At 39.3% G+C, this 19,800-nt stretch overlaps 1 protein-coding gene across 1 annotated transcript in view; it reads left to right on the top strand.

The window, feature by feature from the left end:
* The first annotated feature begins 12,407 nt into the window (after positions 1-12,407).
* Positions 12,408-19,800, top strand: part of whrnb (whirlin b) — a 100,746-nt gene continuing 93,353 nt past the window's right edge. The window contains exon 1 of the mRNA XM_017432685.2: positions 12,408-13,469. Coding sequence (XP_017288174.1) covers positions 12,792-13,469 — 678 coding nt within the window. The 5' untranslated portion in view covers positions 12,408-12,791. The remainder of the gene's footprint in view (positions 13,470-19,800) is intronic.

The following is a 19,800-nucleotide window of genomic DNA, read 5'->3' as shown; positions in this document are numbered from 1 at the left end:
AGGATTAGGAATGAGGTCATCAGAGGTACAGCACAGGTTAAAGGACTGGGAGATAAAGTTAGAGGCCAGATGTGTGCATATCAGGTCTGTAGGTGGATTTGGGCCCACAGTGCAGACTGACACGAAGAGCTCAAAATAAAACTAATTTATCAACAAAAACAAAAGGCTGACGTGCAGCAAAAACCAACAAGGTATTAACAGAGAAACACACAAGGAGACACAAGAAGAACCAGACTGCATGAAAGCAACAATGAACCAGCAATGAGAACAGAACTGAATATAAAGGCAGAGCTGATGAGGTGGTAGGGAACAGGTGGCTGATTACAAAGAAGGAACAGGTGCAGATGAGAGTGACAGGCTGACAGGGAAAACCACTGAGGAGTGGAACTGAGGGAGAGTGAATACTGTAAAACCTGTAAAAAACACCCAAAAAAGCAGCTGATGCCGGAGGTCCTCCTTCAACCTTATGAATAACATTGATATGGTATTATTTTATAAAAAAGACAAAAAAAGTAACACAAAAGATTCCAAGGAGAGAGAGGCTACAGGGCAGAAAACTGCAGCACAAATCAATGTGCACTACTCTATTGATTTACCATTTATCTGCACTCACAGTTGCAGCAAATAGGTGAAAAAGTGGGTGATTAAATAAAATGATTTTCATGAAGTGCAATCCATCAGGGAAAAAGCAGACATGAACCCAGCTAAAAATTAAGAATAAAAATATCATGCAGCAAAGTAACACGATTGTCTTCATTATTTAGGGAATAACAGTGAATATAATAATTCTGCTGCAGATTTAAACCCACAACAGATTACTGTTTTAGAACAATAGTCCTCTCATCAAATACACTAAAATATCATTTCCCACAATTTCAGCATTTTTATTTACCAATGTGAATTTGGGTTGTTTATTTATTTCATTTTTAAACAAACTTCTATGGAATAAAAAAAGCTTCATATCAAGGATAAATAGCAAACAACTTGTGGAGGATCATTTATTTGACATACATTTTTATTCGTAGGAAAATGACTTGAGGCTGTATTTTGCCACATAGATCAGGACAGATACAATGCCTTACAAATTATTTATAGTCCTTGAACCTTTCCTTATTTTGTCACATTACAATCACAAACTTCAAAGTATTTTACTGGGATTTTCTGTGACAGACCAACACAAAGTAGAGCATAATTACAAAGCAGAAAAAAATAATCCATGGCTTTCAACATGTTTGACAAAGAAAAATCTAAAAAAGGTTGCGTACATCTGTATTCAGCCCTTTGCTCTGACACCTCTAACATCCAGTGTAACCAACAAAAATCACCTGTTAGTAAAGAGACCACCTGTGAGTAATTTAAATAGAAATCCAGCTGTTCTGTGAGCCTCAGAGGTTTGGTGCAGAACGTCAGTGATCAAACAGCATCATGAAGACCAAGAAACACACCAGACATGTTGAGGATCATGTTGTTCATCAATTTAAAGCAGGGCTAGATTATAAAACAATATCCCAAGCTCTGAATGACTCATGGACCAATGTTCAAGTCCATCCATCCATTTTCTTTACACGCTTTTCCATTCAGCATCACGGGGATCTGGTTCCTATCTCCAGCTGACACTGTGAGATAGGTTAGGTACAAACTGAACAGGTCACAGGTCCATCACACAGACAACCATTCACACGCTCAATTTAGAGTTACCAATGAACCTAACATGCATGTTTTTGTTTTGTTTTGTTTGTTTGTTTTGTTGTTGTTGTTTTTTAAATCAAAGTATCAAGAGAAAACCTATGCATGCATGAGATGAACATGCAAACTACACACAGAAAGGCCCCAGGCAGGAGTCAAACCCACAACCTTCTTGCCATAAGGCAACAGCTCTAACCACTGCTCCAGTTGAAAGAGTATAACACAACTGCAATCCTACAAAAACATGGCTGTCCACCTAAACTAACCGGCCAGGTGAGGGGAGCATTAATCTGAGAAGCAGCCAAGAAGCCCATGGTAACTCTGGAGGAGCTGCAGAGATCCACAGCTAAGGAGGGACAATCTGTCCACAGGACAGCTGTTAGATGTGCTCTTCACAAGTCTGTCCTTCATTGAAGAAGGGCAAGAAGGAAGCCATTGTTGAAAGAAAGTCAGAAGAAGGCCTGTTTGCAGTTTGACACAAGTCCTGTAGGAACACTGCAAACATCTGGAAGATGCTGCTCTACTCAGATCAGACCAAACCTGAATGTTTTCCCCTAAATGCAAAACACTATGTGAACACACCATCCCCACTGTAAAACATGGTGGTGGCAGTATAATGCTGTGGGGATGTGCTTGGACACTACAGAGGTGGTTTTACACAGTATTGGAGCAGGGAAGCTTACAGATGCTCACCACATGTCTTAACCCTTCCATGGCCTTCGGGTCAAATGGACCTGAAGTTACCAGGGCTTCTCTTCTTCTTTTCCTTCAGTTGCAAGGGCTTTAGGAGGGTTAAATCTTTATTTGTTAAAAAACTGAGAAAATTATGTATTATTTTCCTTTTACTTTACAATTACACACTGTTACTGTTAGTGTATCACAGTAAAATACTTTTTCTGGTCTTAAAGTGACAAAAGGTGGAAAAATTAAAGGGGTATGAATACTTTTTCGAGGGGCTGTAAAGTGTTCCTACAAAGGAAGAATATTTGACCAGTATTTATATACAGTGTGGAGTTCTATATTGTCTTCTCCAGGTGCAATAGAGTAACTAGTTTTCAAAGTTTCTGTGCTGTTACAACTTGCCACTAAAACAAACAGTTTCACATCCTCCTGCTCATCTCGGTGGTGGATTAAAAATAGAGCTCCAAGTCTCTGTGTAATCACTAGATGGGACACTTAGCTCCCTCAGAATCATGTGAAGTTCACTGGCTGTGTCATTAATTGTCAGCTAGGGAAATGTCAGGTGCTTTTAGCTGTCATCACAAATGATAGATGTAAAAAAAACTCCAGGCTGGAGCTACTGAGAGTTCTATTGAAAAGACTTATGAAACAGAGACCTCTAATTACTGCACTGCTCCCCTGAGGCACAGAATCAGTGCCCACGTTCCCCTGCAGCAGCTGTAGGTAGAGGAGCTGAATTCACTGGGGGTTATATCAGCTTCATACGCAGAGGAAAAGCAGCTAGTCATCAGATGACTATTCTCCATACAAAGGCAAGTGGGTCTGTGGGAAACATGAGGCTGTAAAATCATTACAGCTTACAGTAAGTGAGTGGAAAGGCAGATTTAATAGAAATAATAATATTAAAAAACAGCTGCCTATGAACCACTGTATGCATTTTAATGAAACTTTCAGGAAGTAATGATTGGATGGACATCTAAAGCTGATGTAAATTTAGATTTAATCCAATTCAAGATGACCACCACAGCTAATGGACAATAGCCAACACAAATGTGACTACAACTATATAACTGTATAACTCAGCCAGTTTTATAGACATTGATATATTGTTTTTATGTGGTAGTAGCTGAGAGTCAGTCACATTACAGACTCAGAGCATGAAATCATGCACAATGTTAATTTCAAGGTTTGACCAAAACCACTTCAAATTTCTCAACATAATGATCTCAGATTAAAACTCTGGTGTGAAAGGTGGCACGCGATACGAATTCCTTCAACAAATGCTTGGCTTTTAATTATTGCTAATTATTGAGCCCACCTGAGAAAGTCCACAAACAAAAAACAACCTATAAATTAGATTTTGTTCAGCTTGCTTCCAATAGTTCAAATGTATCCCCAGAGCACATGTTGGCAGATGGGTTTGTTGAGATCAATTGAAATGGTCCAGCTTTAGCTCCCCAAAATTCATTGAAACTCAGACTTTGTTCAGCTCGTCTGATGTAGCCAGGCCCAGCAAAGTTCATTTCAGTGTCTTCTTGGAAGGTCTAACAACAATGACAATGCAACCAGAATGAGTTATGAATGAGACATTCATAGATGAATGGTGTTTGAGTTTACAGATGGCTGATCATCTCAATCAGGCCTCTGGACTATCTGATTGTGGATATCCATTTCTAAGATAATTTTGAGGTGTGTTTTTAGGTTTCTACCTGAAAGGTTTGTTTTCAGGCTGTAAGAGGAGGTGCTGGGGTTTTGGAAGGAAATGTTGTCCCATTCTTGTCTGATGGAGGATTCTAGCTGTTCAGCAGTCTTCTGTCTTCTTTGCTTTGATTTTTTGTTTGAGCACCAAATGTTTTCAGCTGGTGAGAAGTCTGGACTGCAGTCAGACTAGCTCAGCACCCGGACTCTTCTAGAACAAAGCCACGGTGTTGTTCTGGATGCAGTCTCAATTTAGAATTGTCTTGCTGAAATAAGCAAGACCTTCCCTGAAAACACAATGTCTGTGTGAAGATCTGGAGTTGCTCTGTCTCCGCCTGCTGGCGAGATGGAGCACCCCTTCTTCCTCACACCTGTTCCCTATCTTCCTGACGAGCAGTTCCTGTATAAAAGCCTGCGGGTGGTTCCAGATCAATGCTGGCGCATCAAACCTGATCGGTTAGATTTCTGGCTCAGTGCTAAGTCTCAAGTGTCTTTGTGCTTTTCTTAACCTTTGCCTTGCTCTCGCCCTGTTACACCTCCAGGATCTTCTTTACTGAGAACTTTGTAAATATTCTACGGTCTGGATTCCTGAAACCTCTACCTGTGAACTTGCCTGAAAGCCTACCTGGTTGCTGGATACTGGAACTACTCCTGGAAAGAGCTACACTGGACGTCCTCCTCTCCAGGCTCCTGTCCTCCCGCAACCTGTAAGCAAACAAGGCAAGATAAATTACAAACTGGATAAGGTCATCTTCGAACTTTGTACCCGAGGCTCACCTGGTTTTCCTTCATGCCGTTTCAGATCCTCCTGGCCTTTCCCTCCTGAACATTTCCTGTAGATATTGTAAATAAATCACTCACTTTTACCCTGGCTACTGTCTGATTTTCTGCCGCCGCTCACCTTGACAACCTTGGTTTATGACAGTCTGGATGGAAGCATATATTGTTCTAAAACGTGTACATACTTTCTGTATTATTTGTGACTTTTCCAAACGTGTGAGCACTAATGCACCCACATATCCATCAGAAAAGCAGGGTTTTGAACTATGCGCTGATAACAGGGTGGATGGTTCCTCTCCTTTTTAGTTTGGAGGACTTGGTGTTTGTGGTTTCTAACAAGTCTTTCAAATTTGGATCAAATTGGGACCACAGAACAGTTTTCCACTTTGCCTCGGTCCATTTTAAATGAGCTTAGGCCCTGAGAAGATGGCAGTGTTTCTGGAAGGTAGTCAAATGTGCCTTTCCTTTTCATGATAGAGCTTTAAGCAGAATTTGTTGATGGCAAGCTGTGTTTTTTAGGCAGCGATTTATGGAAATGTTCCTGAGCCCATGCAGTGATGTTTGTAACACAATCAGACCTGTTTTTAATGCAGTGTGGACTGACAGCTAAAGCTTACAGGCATCCAAGAATGACTTCCAACTTTCAATATTCTCCTCCAGCTGTTTCTTATTTGTACCAATTACTTTTATAGCCTATTGTTGCCCCAGTCCCAACTTTTTCGTGATTTGTTACTGCCATAAAATTCAAAATTAACTTGTTTTTTCTATTTCTTAGTTTAAACATTTGATATGTTTTTTTGTGAATAAAATATGGATTTATGAAATTTGCAAATCACTGCATTTTGGTTTTATATTTTCCACAACATCCAAACTTTTTGAATTTGGATTGTATCATGTTAAATAAGCACACCGTGTTTCCAATTAATGAAGCATTGTGATTTTCTCTCAACTTGTTAGGCAGATGAGTAGAAGGGTAGTCCTATATTGAGTAAAAACAATTCAGATCTGCTGCATGATCCACAAGATGTGTGCACGTTCATTGAAGAGCTGAGGAAAAACTGAACAAATTGTCTACTTTTTTCCTTCTGCTGCAACCTGCCACTCAGACTAGTTAGGTGAATTTCTTTGAGTTTTCTCATCATTTTTTGACACCACACAAACCATAGTTTCAACCTATAATGAAGGATTTTGGCAGCAGAACAACACTAATTTGTTCAAGTACATGCAGCGATAATTGTACCCTTATCAGAGGATGAAGTTCTACACTTTCCAATGCAGACAGCTCTTTGCTACAGGAGAAAGTTTTCTTTCTCAGTCTGTTTTTTATGAACTTGAGTGAACAGTTGTACAGAAAGTTTTAAGTCTGAAGTGGAATGGATTAAAGTCACAGGATAAAATCCCTCACCCACTTCACTTAAGCTGTAACACCCTGTAACATCTCTTTAAAAGCATTATATTCGACTGTCCCTGGAAGGGGTTTTAGCAGAGGTGGACACTCATAACTTTAACTCAAAATGAGTTTCATGCATGGGTTGTTTTTGAATTTCAATCTTCTTAATCCCAGGGAGGTGGGGGGTCAGTGCTAAATATGTGTTTCAGGACCCTTGTGGACTTTGATGTCTATCGAACATTTTAAATATCAATGGCTGGCATGTGTGTTGTTTCAATTAGTTCCCATTTGTTTCCAGTGATGAGAATTTTATTTCGAACTTCTGTGTGCAATACTCCTCTTACATAGAACAAAGGTTCTATTTATTGTAAAAATTTTGTTTCACAGAGGTAAATGTAGACCTGATTTACAACCCAGACATTAGGACATATATACAATATATATTGAGAACACATATTTACTATAACTCTCTATGTTGTATGCCCCTCAAACTCTAATTTAAACTTGTACAGGCCTCCCCAAAGCTTGCTGTAGACGATCAACATGACAGCAGGCCAATGCTCACACCCACTGTCATGAAGTGTTTGTAGGAGATCAGACTACATCATCTTAAATCCTCCCGCCCCCATTTAACTGTCAATAATTTGCCTATAAGGCAAGTATGTTCCTTAAAGATGTCATCATCACATCACTACATATACTAACAAGTCAACTGAATTTCTTTTAGAATTATAGGGTGACTGCTGATTCAGCATACTTTGTGGTACGTCAGCCGTTCGTATATCAAAGTGTTCAGCTCTTTTGGGAGACCAATGCTATGACTTGTTTTTGTAACTTTTCTTATTTTCTAAATCTTTAACAACATTCACAAATATTTCCCCCAAACAAATGCATTAGGATCTCTCCAATTCCTTCAAAAACATTTTCTCTTTAAAATCTGCTTTTTTTCTGTCTTATGCTACATTTAGCTTTTAGCTACAGTTCTGATACTAAAAAAAAAAAAATAGCTAGTGTGTTGCTTCTTTTTGACTTTTTAACTCAGTTACAACTTCTTCAGCAAATTTCAGCTGTCATTCAGCACTCAGTATTCAGGCAGCATTTTCATAAAAAATGCAACTTCTTTAGTTTTTATTATTATTATTTTTATTATTATTAATATTATAAAAGAGGTTTTGCTTCTCATCTGAGGAACTTTCTCAGTTCAAAGTTGAGAGGTACAGAGTTCCAAGACTATAAACTGTGTTGGGTTTTTGAACTCACATACAAATCACTCCCTCTGTGCAAGTTGGTGTGAACCTGTCTGTGGATTAGACTCACAGCTCTAAAAGTTACACACCCAGAGGGAAAGGTCCAACTTGCAGTGAAGGTATGTAAATTATTTTATTTGTAAGAAGCTGGCATGTCTGGAACAAGGGGTGGCACCATGAGAGGAGTGATAGTGTTTTCAGGTAGTTGCCAGAACATCAGTCATTCAAACAGTAAGTGAATATCAGCAGACACAGAGGATACAGCATTACCAGCACTTGATGGAGTCTGATAGTGTCACATTGTGGGTTTCCATGAGGCCACTTGGTTGTGTAATTGCCTGGCAGGAGGAGAATGCAGATGTCACAAGACTTGATGTTGGAACCAGTGAGTACCTGAGGTCACCCACACACATCCTGAAATCTCCATTTTCTCAAGAAAGATCACACAAAAAAGGATTATTGTAACCAAGCATTACAAAACCCCCATGACATCAGTTCCTGCCATTTAGACACAGGTAACATCTAGTGTCTCGATGAATAGCATCAGCTGGACTACAAGTTTATTGCCTCGTGTGTAGGCTGCTTTCAACAAACAGATCAGATTCCAACCTTTTCCCAATCAACCATGCATGGGCTCACCTCTAATGTCCTCTCCAACCCAATACTGATCTGCTGGATCTGTAGGACCTGTTCCATCTGACACAGATGGTTTATTCTTACTTCTTTCTCTAACTATCTGTCTACTCCTCAGTAGAATTTAACATATGAAAAACATTGTCATTCCATATGTGTGAGTATGTCTGAAAAACTTAAAAGAATTGTCTTCAAACACAACGTCCCAGGGAACTGAAAACCAAACAATACCCTAAGGCAAATCCTAGTTCTTCCAAGGGACGGGACAAAATTACTGAACAAAAGCTGCAAGGCTCTGTGGATGCAGTTCAGTGCAATGATCTGACCTGTAAGAAAAATATTCTCCTAGATGACTAAAATTCTGCACCAGCATATCTCTGCACATGGCACTGGTTCCCTTGGAAAAAGAATATATGTTTATTTATTGTTTTAAAAAAATAATCTAAGGATGCATGTGCTTGATAGATTGCTGTTCAACCTTTAATGCAATCACAGCAGAGATCCTGATTAATCTACTCCTTCTGGGTCTTTCATTCATCACATCAGCACATTATTTTCTGTATTTTTCTGTCTGTCAAGCTCTGTACTCATCCTAACACTCAGCACTGGCACCCCACAAGGCTGTCCACTAAGATCACTGTTCTTCTCACGGTTCACTTCTGAGGCAGCACAGAGCATTGATGCAAATGTCCTGTTTTTGCACCCATAAGGAGTCGCCAAACAAGTAGTTACAGGGCTGTAATACTGACAGTCCTGATTGAATGGTACCAACAGTTCCTAATTTTAAGAATATGACTTATAGTGTTTTCACAATGAGAAATGTTTTCAGTCTGTTTCTGTCATCCTCTTATTAACTTGTGAGTCAGAGTGACAGACACAGGTGTGTGGTTACCATGGTGACCATAATGAGCAGCTTTAACATTTCTTTGGATCTTGATTTGTTTCACACTTCTTAACTCAGTTCATACACAGATGCCACGGTCTTGTAATCCTGAAGCTGCAGGTTTCCAGCCCAGGTTGTGTCAGGAAAGGCACTTGGTATAAAATCTTTCATTTTGTAGCAGCTCCCCAGCACTTGAATTAATTTGTGCGGTCTCAACTAGGTTTGTTTATTTTTCCTTTGATTTGGTCCATCAGTCACCGTAATCACTGTGAAAACTAAACAGATATACAAATATTAGAATATAAACATAAACTTACAACACACAAACAACAAAATAAAACGTAACTCGCTGCTTTCACCGGGGAACACTAAGTCTTGACAGTTTGTTCAAGTCATTCATTAGTACGATGATTTGCCAGCTTTTATGGGCCTGCCCTCTTAGCTACGGCAGCCCTTGAGGTACATAACAAAAAAAAACAACTTTACAAAGTGCAAATACAATTAAACAAAACAAAATACAAACCACCAACAGTGCTGGATCAAAACAAACAAATATTATTAAACAATCTGCAACATCATCCAAATAATTTACAATAAATAGTTTGAATCAAGTACTAATCAGGCCCGACCCAGCTTTGCTTCCGAGATCAGACGAGAGCGGGCTTGCTCTGAGTGGTATGGCTGTAAGCCAGGGTGCGTAGGGTGGCACAGTGGCATAGTGGTTAGAGCTGTTGCCTCCCAGCAAGAAGGTTGCAGGATCACTTCCCGGCCTGGGGCCTTTCTGGGTGGAGTTTGCATGTTCTCCCTGTGCACATGTGGGTTTACTCCACGTACTCCGGTTTCCTCCCACAGACCAAAAACATGCATGTTAGGTTAATTGATGACTCTAAAATTGTCCCTAGGTGTGAATGGTTGTTTGTCTATATGTGTCCCTGCGATGGACTTGCGACCTGTCCAGGGTGTCCCCCGCCTCTCTCACAGTGACTGCTGGGGATAGGCACCAGCTCCCCGTGACCCGGAATGGAGAAGCGGTTAAAGAAAATGGATGGATACTTTGAATAATTTAGGCAACTTTATAAATTTAAATGGTTCACTATCCATTACACTCCCACCAATAATGCACGAACTATTACCAAAAAAAATCATGCATTATTTTAAAGTTGCCCTTAAACCATGCAGATTGTTTAAAACATACCTGTCTGTGTACATTTATAAGTCACTTTCCAATAACACCACCAATTCTTGCACCGGTCTTTCTATTACTGAACTCTTTGAGATAATATCCCTTCCTGATCTTTGTTCTCCTGTTCTCAACTTCACTCTTCTAACCAAGCCATCACTATCGACCATTGTTTCCACAACACGACCCAACAGCCACTTATTTCTTGGGAGAAAATCCTCTTTGACAATTACAATTAGTTCACTTCCTATGGAAACCCCTGCAGAAGGGAACAGCTGAAAGAAATTCATTCATGGAAATGTAGGAACTTTTTCTGAACTTATATTATTACAAAGTTATCTTGGCACTTTGGGCAGTAGTTGCTCTGGTACCCTTCAACATTTCTTCGTTGTTGTTCAGCAGCACTGACTGAAGAGTTCCTCAAAGGCCCAGCTGTGCTGATTTTGTCAGGAGCCAGTCCCTTGGCAGCACCCTGCGGCAGGAGTGTCTCCTGTACTTCTGTGAAGAGTTGAGACAGAGGAAGTTCTTAACTGTCACAGGGAGGAAGACAACTCAAGAATCCTATTATTAGCTGTTTAAAAATAGCCCTGGGCTCCAGTTATGACAAGAAGTCTGGAGTAATGCTGCTTGATGGGCTTAAAGACTGATGTGCAAGCACCCACTACACCTGAACCCATGAGGCAGCCAAAACACTGCTCCAAATAAATGCCAGGCGGGCCAGATAGATTTACACTTGACAGGAGTTTACTTATGTTGGTATATATAAATGTATTAACATATATTTTAATTTAAAATAAATTAAAAGCCTAGCATTCCTTTAAAAAATGCATATTACCTGCCACCCTTCATGCCAGAGTTTTACTGTAAACTTAGATCAACCTGTGCTGAGAAATGATGGAGTTAGCTGTAAAATCTTGTGTGACCTATTATCACATAGATCAGTGGTCTCCAACTCTGATCCTCAGGGCCACTATCCTGCATGTTTTACTTGTTTCTCTGCTCCAACACACCTGATCTGAATCAATGGGTGATTAACAGACTTCTGTAGAACATGAAGAGGTGATTTAACCTCTGAATCAGGTGTGTTGGAGCAGAGAAACAAGGAAAACATGCAGGATAGTGGCCCTGAGGACCAGGGTTGGAGACTCCTGACTTAGAGTAAGTGTTAAGGATGACTTTCAGCTACTTCCACTTAAAACTTTGGCTCAATATCTAAAATTTTTATCAAGTTTCAGGCATTTGTCTGTTTGCTAACGTTGATTATCTGTGGTGGGTTTCTTGAACTCTTGAAAATTTGTTTGGTGCTTCGAGATATTTTGCTAACAACAAAACAGGACTGAGGCAAATAGTTAATGCCAAGATTTTAATCAAAAATGTTGTGCAGTATAATATAATACTCAAAGTATGTGTTGTTGATGATAGTCAACTACTGCCCCATCAGAATTTAGCCCAATATCTTTAAAATAGACAGAGTTAGGGTCGTTTTTGTGTTTGCTAACCTTGCTTAACTTTGGTGCCCATCTTAATTTCGGATGACTCCAAAAAGGTATTCAGTTGAAGATGTACATTCAGTGATTACTTTACTGTCCTGTAGTCCATGAGACATTTTGCTAACAGACAGACAGAGTTGACATCAATAGCTTTTGGGGAAATATTAAAACAAATCTTGTGCAATCAGTTAGTGCTCAGAATATGAGTCTTAGCTACCACCACAACCAGTTTGAGTTCAATAACTGTAAAACTGATTTACGTGCTTGCAGCTGTTGCTTAGTTGTGGTGGCCATATTAAATGATGTTGACTCCAAAGGTTAATCAGTTGAAGATGTTTACTCAATGATTACTTCCTGAGAGTTTCAACTAAATCTGTCCTCTGGTTCATGACATGATTTGCGAAAAGACAGACAACAAAACACGGGCGAGAACATTATCTCCTTTCAGGCTTAAATAAATAAAGTGATTTTATTTTATTTTACTGCTCATTTGTTACTACAGCTTTCAGTCAACGCTCTGTGACATCTGTCTCAGCCTCGACAAATATATTTATATATTTTTAAGTAAGGTTGAGTAGAGTTTGTCAGTTTCTAAGCAACACACATCGCGGCGGACACACACACACACACACACACACACACATCCATGCGTCACTTCCTGCAGACAAAGGCTCAGAGCGCGGCTCACTCAGCTCCTCTCCAGTTGCGCTCAGAGAGCTGCGCGGCGCAGAGACCCGGACTGCGAGGTGTTTTCTGAGCATCAGGAAGAAGGAAGAAGGTCAGGGTGATGAGAGCAGAGAAGACACTGAGAAACAAAGAGTTTAGCCAGCACAGGATGGTGTTTTAACTGGTGAAGACATCTGTGCAGTCTATGCTGGAAGAAGAAGAGGACAGGACGGGGACATTTAGCGCACCGTTGCCAGGTGTCAGAGGACAACAAACATCTGGTGGGAAACGCGCTGAGCTCACCTCGCCATCATTACGCGCCTTTCTCTCCGGTCACCTGTTGAAGATGCTCTGTGAATTGCTTCACATTTAACTTTTCAGATGTGAGACCTCATCTGAACGGTGTCGTACCAGATGCCCAGTCCACCCTCCGAACCGTCCCCCGTTATGCTGTAGAATGAGCGCGGATCTGGAGCGCGCTTCGCTCAGCACATCAGTGAACGCGGCCGGTTTGGGAGGCCGTGCGCTCTCGGCAAACGTCCGGAGGCTCCACAACGCTCTCAACCTGCTGCTAAGTGACGTGGAGAGGGAGCAGTTCATCCACTGTCTCAATGTTTACCACGCCAAGCGCAACGTCTTCGACCTGGTCCAAACTCTGAAAGTGATCCTGAACGCGCCCGATAAGCGCCAGCTGCTGCCCATGCTGCGCCTGGTCATCCCGCGCTCCGACCAGCTGCTCTTTGACCAGTACACCTCTGAGGGACTCTACCTGAAGACCGAGCTGCTTCCTAGCAACGGCAGCGCGGAGATCTTCGGAGACGAGGACGATTCCACTCTACAAACCTATGTCAGCTCCTTCCGGGGACAGGCTCTCACTGCGGAGCCCACCGCCCTGGCCCCGCTCTTCTGTGGGAGCCACTTTGGAGAGGTGCGCCAGGTCACCCTGACGCGCTCCAGGAGCCACGAGGGTCTGGGCTTCAGCATCCGCGGAGGTTCGGAGCACGGCGTGGGGATCTACGTGTCTCTGGTGGAGCCGGGCTCATCGGCCGAGAGGGAAGGACTGCGGATCGGGGACCAGATCGTGGCCGCAAACGACATGGGCTTTGACAGCGTCACCCACGTCGACGCAGTTAAGGTAGGGTTTGCTGCATGTGTGCGCGTGCTGGAGTTGGAGCGCGGGCGGGTTCACAGAATGAGTGTAGAGGAGCAGTGGACCATGCTGGCCTATAAAACAAGCGCTCTGTAAGCAGTGGCCCCGCAGAAAGCTGCCTCCAGCCCTGCTTCTCTTTTCATTGTTATTCTTCCACACCACTGGACTCTGACTTCATGCTCAGTAGCTACAGGCAGAAAACCAAGATGGAATAATTGCTATTTTCTCTCCTTTATTTTTTAAACTCTAAACAACAACAACAAATTATGCATGTGGTGTACCACAACAACGCATGCAAATTAATTCTACAACTTTCCTTAATTTTAAAGAGGCACATTTTGGAGACAAGCAAAAATCAATTCAGCCATCTATGTTTTTATTTTTGTCAACAGGTTTGTCTATTACTAATTAGGCGAGTCTTATTTCACTGTTAAAATGTTTGTAAAAAATCAAAACAATCAAATAAAGACAGTATGTCGCAGTTTCAAATACAGTGAATTACCCTAAATTTAAACAAACAAACAAAATTAAAGCATTAAATTGTATTTAATGCTTGAAATTTTAACTGTACTATGTAACAACAACAATTTACCATGAAGAAACAACTGTGGGGTAAAAATAATGGTAAAATGCTGTTTTGTATTCTAAAACTAATTACCCTAAAACTCAAAGTATCATTGCATGGACTTTTTGATTTTACAGAGGTGTACATTTAAATGTATATTGTCAAACCAAACCACTAAAACACTTTTTTTTTTTTACACGTACAAAATGTAAAAATATCAATCAATCAATCAAATTTTATTTGTATAGCACATTTCAGCAGCAAGGCATTTCAAGGTGCTTTACATAATTAAAAAAAAACAAAATAAAAACAGCATGTGACAATGAATAAACAGTAAGAAAGAGACAAACATCAAAAACCCGCACTCTAACCCTAATTTAGCCATAAGCAACTCTAAACAGGTGGGTTTTAAGTTGAGATTTAAAGGCAACCAGTGTTTCAGCTGTTTTACAGTTTTCTGGAAGCTTGTTCCAAATTTGTGGTGCATAGAAACTGAAAGCTGCTTCTCCTCGTTTGGTTCTGGTTCTGGGGATGCAGATGCAGATGCAGTATTGTTTAAAGATAGTTCTACTGTGATTACATCTTCACAGATACTGTCTGTCGGAGTTTTAAAGCCAGAAACTAACAACATGGAACATCCCCTTGATGTGTCCTGCCTACTTACTTTCCTAGCATGGCAATAGGCTGTCTTCTTGTCAATCACAGTGAAATATGACATTAAAAAACCTAACATACTGCAGGAAGTTAAGAGCTACATAAATCAACAGTTGAAAAAAAAAATCTGAAAATAAAGTCAACATTTCTTTATTTTAGTACAATGTCCCATTTGTTTACATGAAGTAGGACTTAAAACTTGACACTAGGGGGCACTTCTATGTAGCCTCACAGACCAATTTCTGACCCACTGTCCACAGAAAAATGTTGATGATTAAAACAAAGAATTTAAGCTATCAGGAGCAGAACAGAAGCTAAAACAGCCCAACTGTAACCAAAAGGAACAAAGCAGTAGCTAAAAGCTAAAAGTAGCAAAAGGCTATATTTTTTCACACAAAAAGGGGTTTCATCAACATTTTAGCTGTTTTGGATCATGGCTTTACGAGAATTAAACTATACAATTAAACAAACACTCTTCAGAAATAAGAGTACAAAGAACCAGAGCACTTACAGGTTACTTCTTGGTTCTGTTCCTGGCGGGGGGACGTCTATCTAAATCCAGGGCCTTCTACGTGAGCTGACAGCTCACAGCTGATCACCTCTGAGCCAAATGTCAGTGTCGGTTCATCCGAGGAAGACATATCAACATGGCTGTGCTACCTGTCAGTGGCAGTACTGCAGCAGATCACCGGCGGCGACTGTCCCGACCTTCTCACACTGGAGCGGATAGACAGCACTGGTGCGATGAAAACCGATCCGCAGGTGGAAAGATGGGGAGCATTCCAACCATTGGTGGTTTGTGTATTGGCTGTAACACAATGGGAGCTGGAGCCTTTAATGAGGCAGTTGCTTCTTCACTTGCTTCTTCAGGTGGAAACAACAAAGCCAGAGTGAAAAATCTGTCTGTCAAACAAACAACTAACATAAAGACTGTGGCTACTGTTCAGACCATTTCCACAGGAGTGGTGAAAATCCTAATTTTCACAGTTTACTTCTAAAACATGTTGAAATCAGAACATTATTGATCAATTCAAATCTGAACTTTCTTCATTTAAGTGAGACCTGACTTTACAGTAAAATTAAAACCTGTTTAATTAATATACCTGGGTACAAGTGCTCTAGCAACAACAGAAAATCTGGAAACGGAAGAGGAGTCACAAACTATACGCTATATTTTATAACATGTACAAAGTTTTGAGTTAAATAATAAAGTACAACAGGGTTTCCCCCAGAAAAGAGGCCAAGCCCGGTGGTAGGTGGCCATTCACCGGCCGTTCGCTGGCCAACTGTGATTTAGTAAAAAAAAGATTAAAGTTGACAGGAAAGTTGAAAATATGGCTATTTATTATTTCACGAACCCTATGCTTTCAGTAGTGTTTGTTTGTTTGTTTGTCTGCTCGTAAGATTACTTAAAAAGGTAATGAACAGATTTTGATGAAAGGAAATGTTTGGGGTTGTCACAATACACAGTGGATTTTTTAAAATATTGGTGGTGACCTGGACCAGACTATTTTAATGACGCTATGGCCTTGGTGAAGGTACGTGCTTTCCTGGTGCTTCTAGTTAAAAGTGCAACTCGACTCACAAACACTACTTGAACACAAATTGATTTAGCTTTTTCTAATAATGTGGAAAGAATAATAAAATCATAATCTTATAACTGAATTGTCAAATCAGAATGTAATTTTAATGGCAAGAAAACTAACAAAAAAAACCTTTTTTGAACTCTGAGCAATCTAAAACCCATGGACTTAATATATTAAAACATTATTGGAAAGGGATCTAAGGGAACACAATGGAACAAATGACTGGATGCTCATGATAGCTGCTGTGAAGAATTAATGGAGGGAGCTAATGATGTTTTCAGGATTAACTTAAAGCAATAAAAAAGATTTGAATAAGAATACATTTTCTTTGCCCTGGATATATGATCCCATATGAAAATATATGAAGAAAATGGACTAAGCACAATTTCTTAAACTTCATAAACAACCAATGAAGTGACTCTTGACTGCAGTTTGTAGTGCCTCCTAACATTTAAGATGCAAAAACTAAATATTATATAAGGCTATTAAGTAACCAGGAAATAATATATAAATTAAATATAAGGAAACAGTTGGCCACAGACAACAAACTGTTTGCCAATAATGTCAATAGTTTTTTGTTTTTCTCTGTTGAAGAACTCAGTAGTAATTTTAAAGTCTTTATTGTTGAGCTGATTACATTTTTTATTCCTCACACTTGATATTTTCCATTGCAACAAACTAACCAGATGGAGGTTATTTCAATCACTGATCAAATTGTAAATAGCCATTACAAATATCTTTTTATATATATATATATATATATATATACTATTTTGTAAAAAAAACAGAGAGATATCTTTTTAGTGCCACTTACTCATCTGATCAATTTGTCCCTTAGCAGTGGATATTTCCCCAGCATATGGAAAGTAGCTAGAGTTATGCGTATTTTAAAATCTGGACCACGTGATCTGGCATGTAATTATTGGCCAGTAAGTATTTGACATATATTTTCAAATGTTTTGTAGAAGGTGGTGGCTCACCAACTAATGAAGCACTTAAAATCAAAAAATTTCTTACATCCTTTTACAGTTTGTTTTGGTTCTCATTATTCCACAGACTGCTCTAATGAAAAGGACAAACCATCATTAATGTTTTTTATTTTTGCCAATAGGTGGAGCAGTATTTTTAGATCTTAGGAAGGCTTTTGACACATTGAAACATAACATTCTAATTCAAAAACTATCAAATTTTAAATTTTCCAGGATAAGTATACAGTGGTCTCTACAGCACACATCATAAAAGACTTATATGAGTCACAAACACAATAAAAGGACAGTTGCTTCAACAATTTTAATACTCATAAAAATGCAGAAACCAGGAGAAAATATGTTATATGAAAACACTGGCACTGATACATAGATTCATGTTGCTTATTATGAAGAAATAATTTGAAAGAAATAAAATGTGATATTATGAGTTCAGACTGGAGATGATTCCATGCAGTCGAAGCAGAGTCGCTGAATGCTTGTTTCCCCTTCGCCATCCAAGCATGGGGAACAAGCAAAAGGAAAATGTTGGAGCAAAGAGCATGGCAGCTGTTAGTTCTTTCTAAGAGAGCTTAAGATGGAGCCTGACTAAGAAGAGTTTTATAAATCAAAGTCAGCCCGTTAACAAACCTCAAAGCACAGCTGTAAACAGTATTCAATGACTGGAGGCATTCATGTTCAGAACAGCCCCACAATCCAGTGGAGTTAAGAAGGTTGCTGATAACAGTTAAGAGCTTTGAGGGAAAAACCTTTGGGGTAGTAAAAACCCAAGTTTCAGCTTCAGTTTTTGGACCAAATTAGGTACTTACAGTTGATAACAAACTCAATTTGTTTGCCTCGTACAGGAGGCATCAACAGAGAAATCTCTGCTAGCATTCGTGAATGCAAGAATTTCATTGCTTTAGTTTTTTCTACGTTAAAAACAGTTTAAGAGTTTGTAACAAAGTTAAATGCAGACTGTAAAGACTCTACAGCCTGTGAGAGTGAGGAGGAGAAGCAATAGATTAGCAGGGTCTTCAGCATAAAAATGATATAAGGCATTTGACAAAATAAATGTAAACTTGTTACTTTGAAGAAATTATTAATAAAACAAAAAGCATTTAACAAATAAAAATAATTGTGAGTCTTAACTGACCTCAAACAGGAAAGGTTTCATCTGATTTAATATCAGACGGTGAGAAAGTGTAAACATCTGGTTTCAGCTGCATGCAGTATTGATCTTATTGGTTTGAACAATTAAAACTAACATTATTTTAAAGATGAAACTTACTTTGGGATAATAATCACAACTGATATCATGGTTAAAAGTGTACATCAGGGTGTAGATGGTTCATCCGTCTCTTAAGACTTTACTTTGTTGACTTATAATTTAATCACTTCACACTTGTTGTGAGATAAAATACTGATCCTTGGTGTGTTTTTCATGTGCAAGCTTTATTGGTGAAAACCATCTGCTAAGTCAGTTTAATTTATATTTTAACTCTAGCTTTGTGCCTTTTTGGTGCCTATGGGAATACTTACCAGAGATTCACAATTTCTCTTCTGCAGTAACACAGACAGTTACAGCTGTTGCACTCACGGTCCAGAGAGCGCTAACAGCTGGAATGACAAAGAACCCATTCTTAGTCTTTGAACAATATTGAATTTTATTATACTAAATAAAATGTGACCACAAGAAGTCCCTCCAAAATTTAAAACCCCATAAACTCTCAGTGAATTCGAAGAAGGCCAGAGCTTGAACCAAACGTTCTGCTGCCAGTGGCTCTTCCTGAAGCAACACAAAACTTAAAAAAAGATGCATTACTGATTACTGACATCTTTCTGCTGGCTAAAATTAATCAAAACAGGATTTAGAAACCTTGACATATTTATAATTTTTTGGATATTCATTTATCTACACTCAGTTTTAATTTAGCAAAAAGTAGGTGCTTCAGTCTGTTTTTGCCTGAGGCCGACTTTGAATGCTGTCAGGAAAAACATCAAAAATATACTGCAGCTGATATCGTGCCTTGCTGACCACGTTATCATTGTACAGAGGCTTTGTCTAAATGTGGTGCTAATTTACTAACTTCAGGACAGTTTTTTAAAGGAAATCCAAACTCATGAAGAGTTTTGTTTTGTTTAAATAAAAGTCATTGGTTGACAATAATTACTCAGATTAAATGAAACATAGCCTTCATACTGTACCTCCATGACTGAGGGATTTTGCAGTGTTTGTATTAACAGAAACACAAATTAACACAAAATAAATATGTAAAAGCGTGCATTGTGGATAGCACAGCATTTTATGAAATACTCAGTCCCTCCAGGATTTCGCGGGCATTTTTTGTGATTGTTGCAGCTAAAATGCCTGATTTTGCGGGGGATTTTCCTAAAGGTTGTGATTTTTTTTACTAAAATTAATAAAAAACTATAACTTTTAATTTATAAACCAAAAATCCTTCCTAGTTTTGTAAGATAATCACCAACAAACATTGACATTCTCAAAAGGTGCTTTATTTGAGAACTTTGATAGCTTCTAAACT

This window comes from Kryptolebias marmoratus, linkage group LG1 (genome assembly GCF_001649575.2).
Source record: "Kryptolebias marmoratus isolate JLee-2015 linkage group LG1, ASM164957v2, whole genome shotgun sequence".
NCBI classification, from domain to species: Eukaryota; Metazoa; Chordata; class Actinopteri; order Cyprinodontiformes; family Rivulidae; genus Kryptolebias; species Kryptolebias marmoratus.
This window is presented reverse-complemented; position numbering and strand designations above follow the sequence as displayed.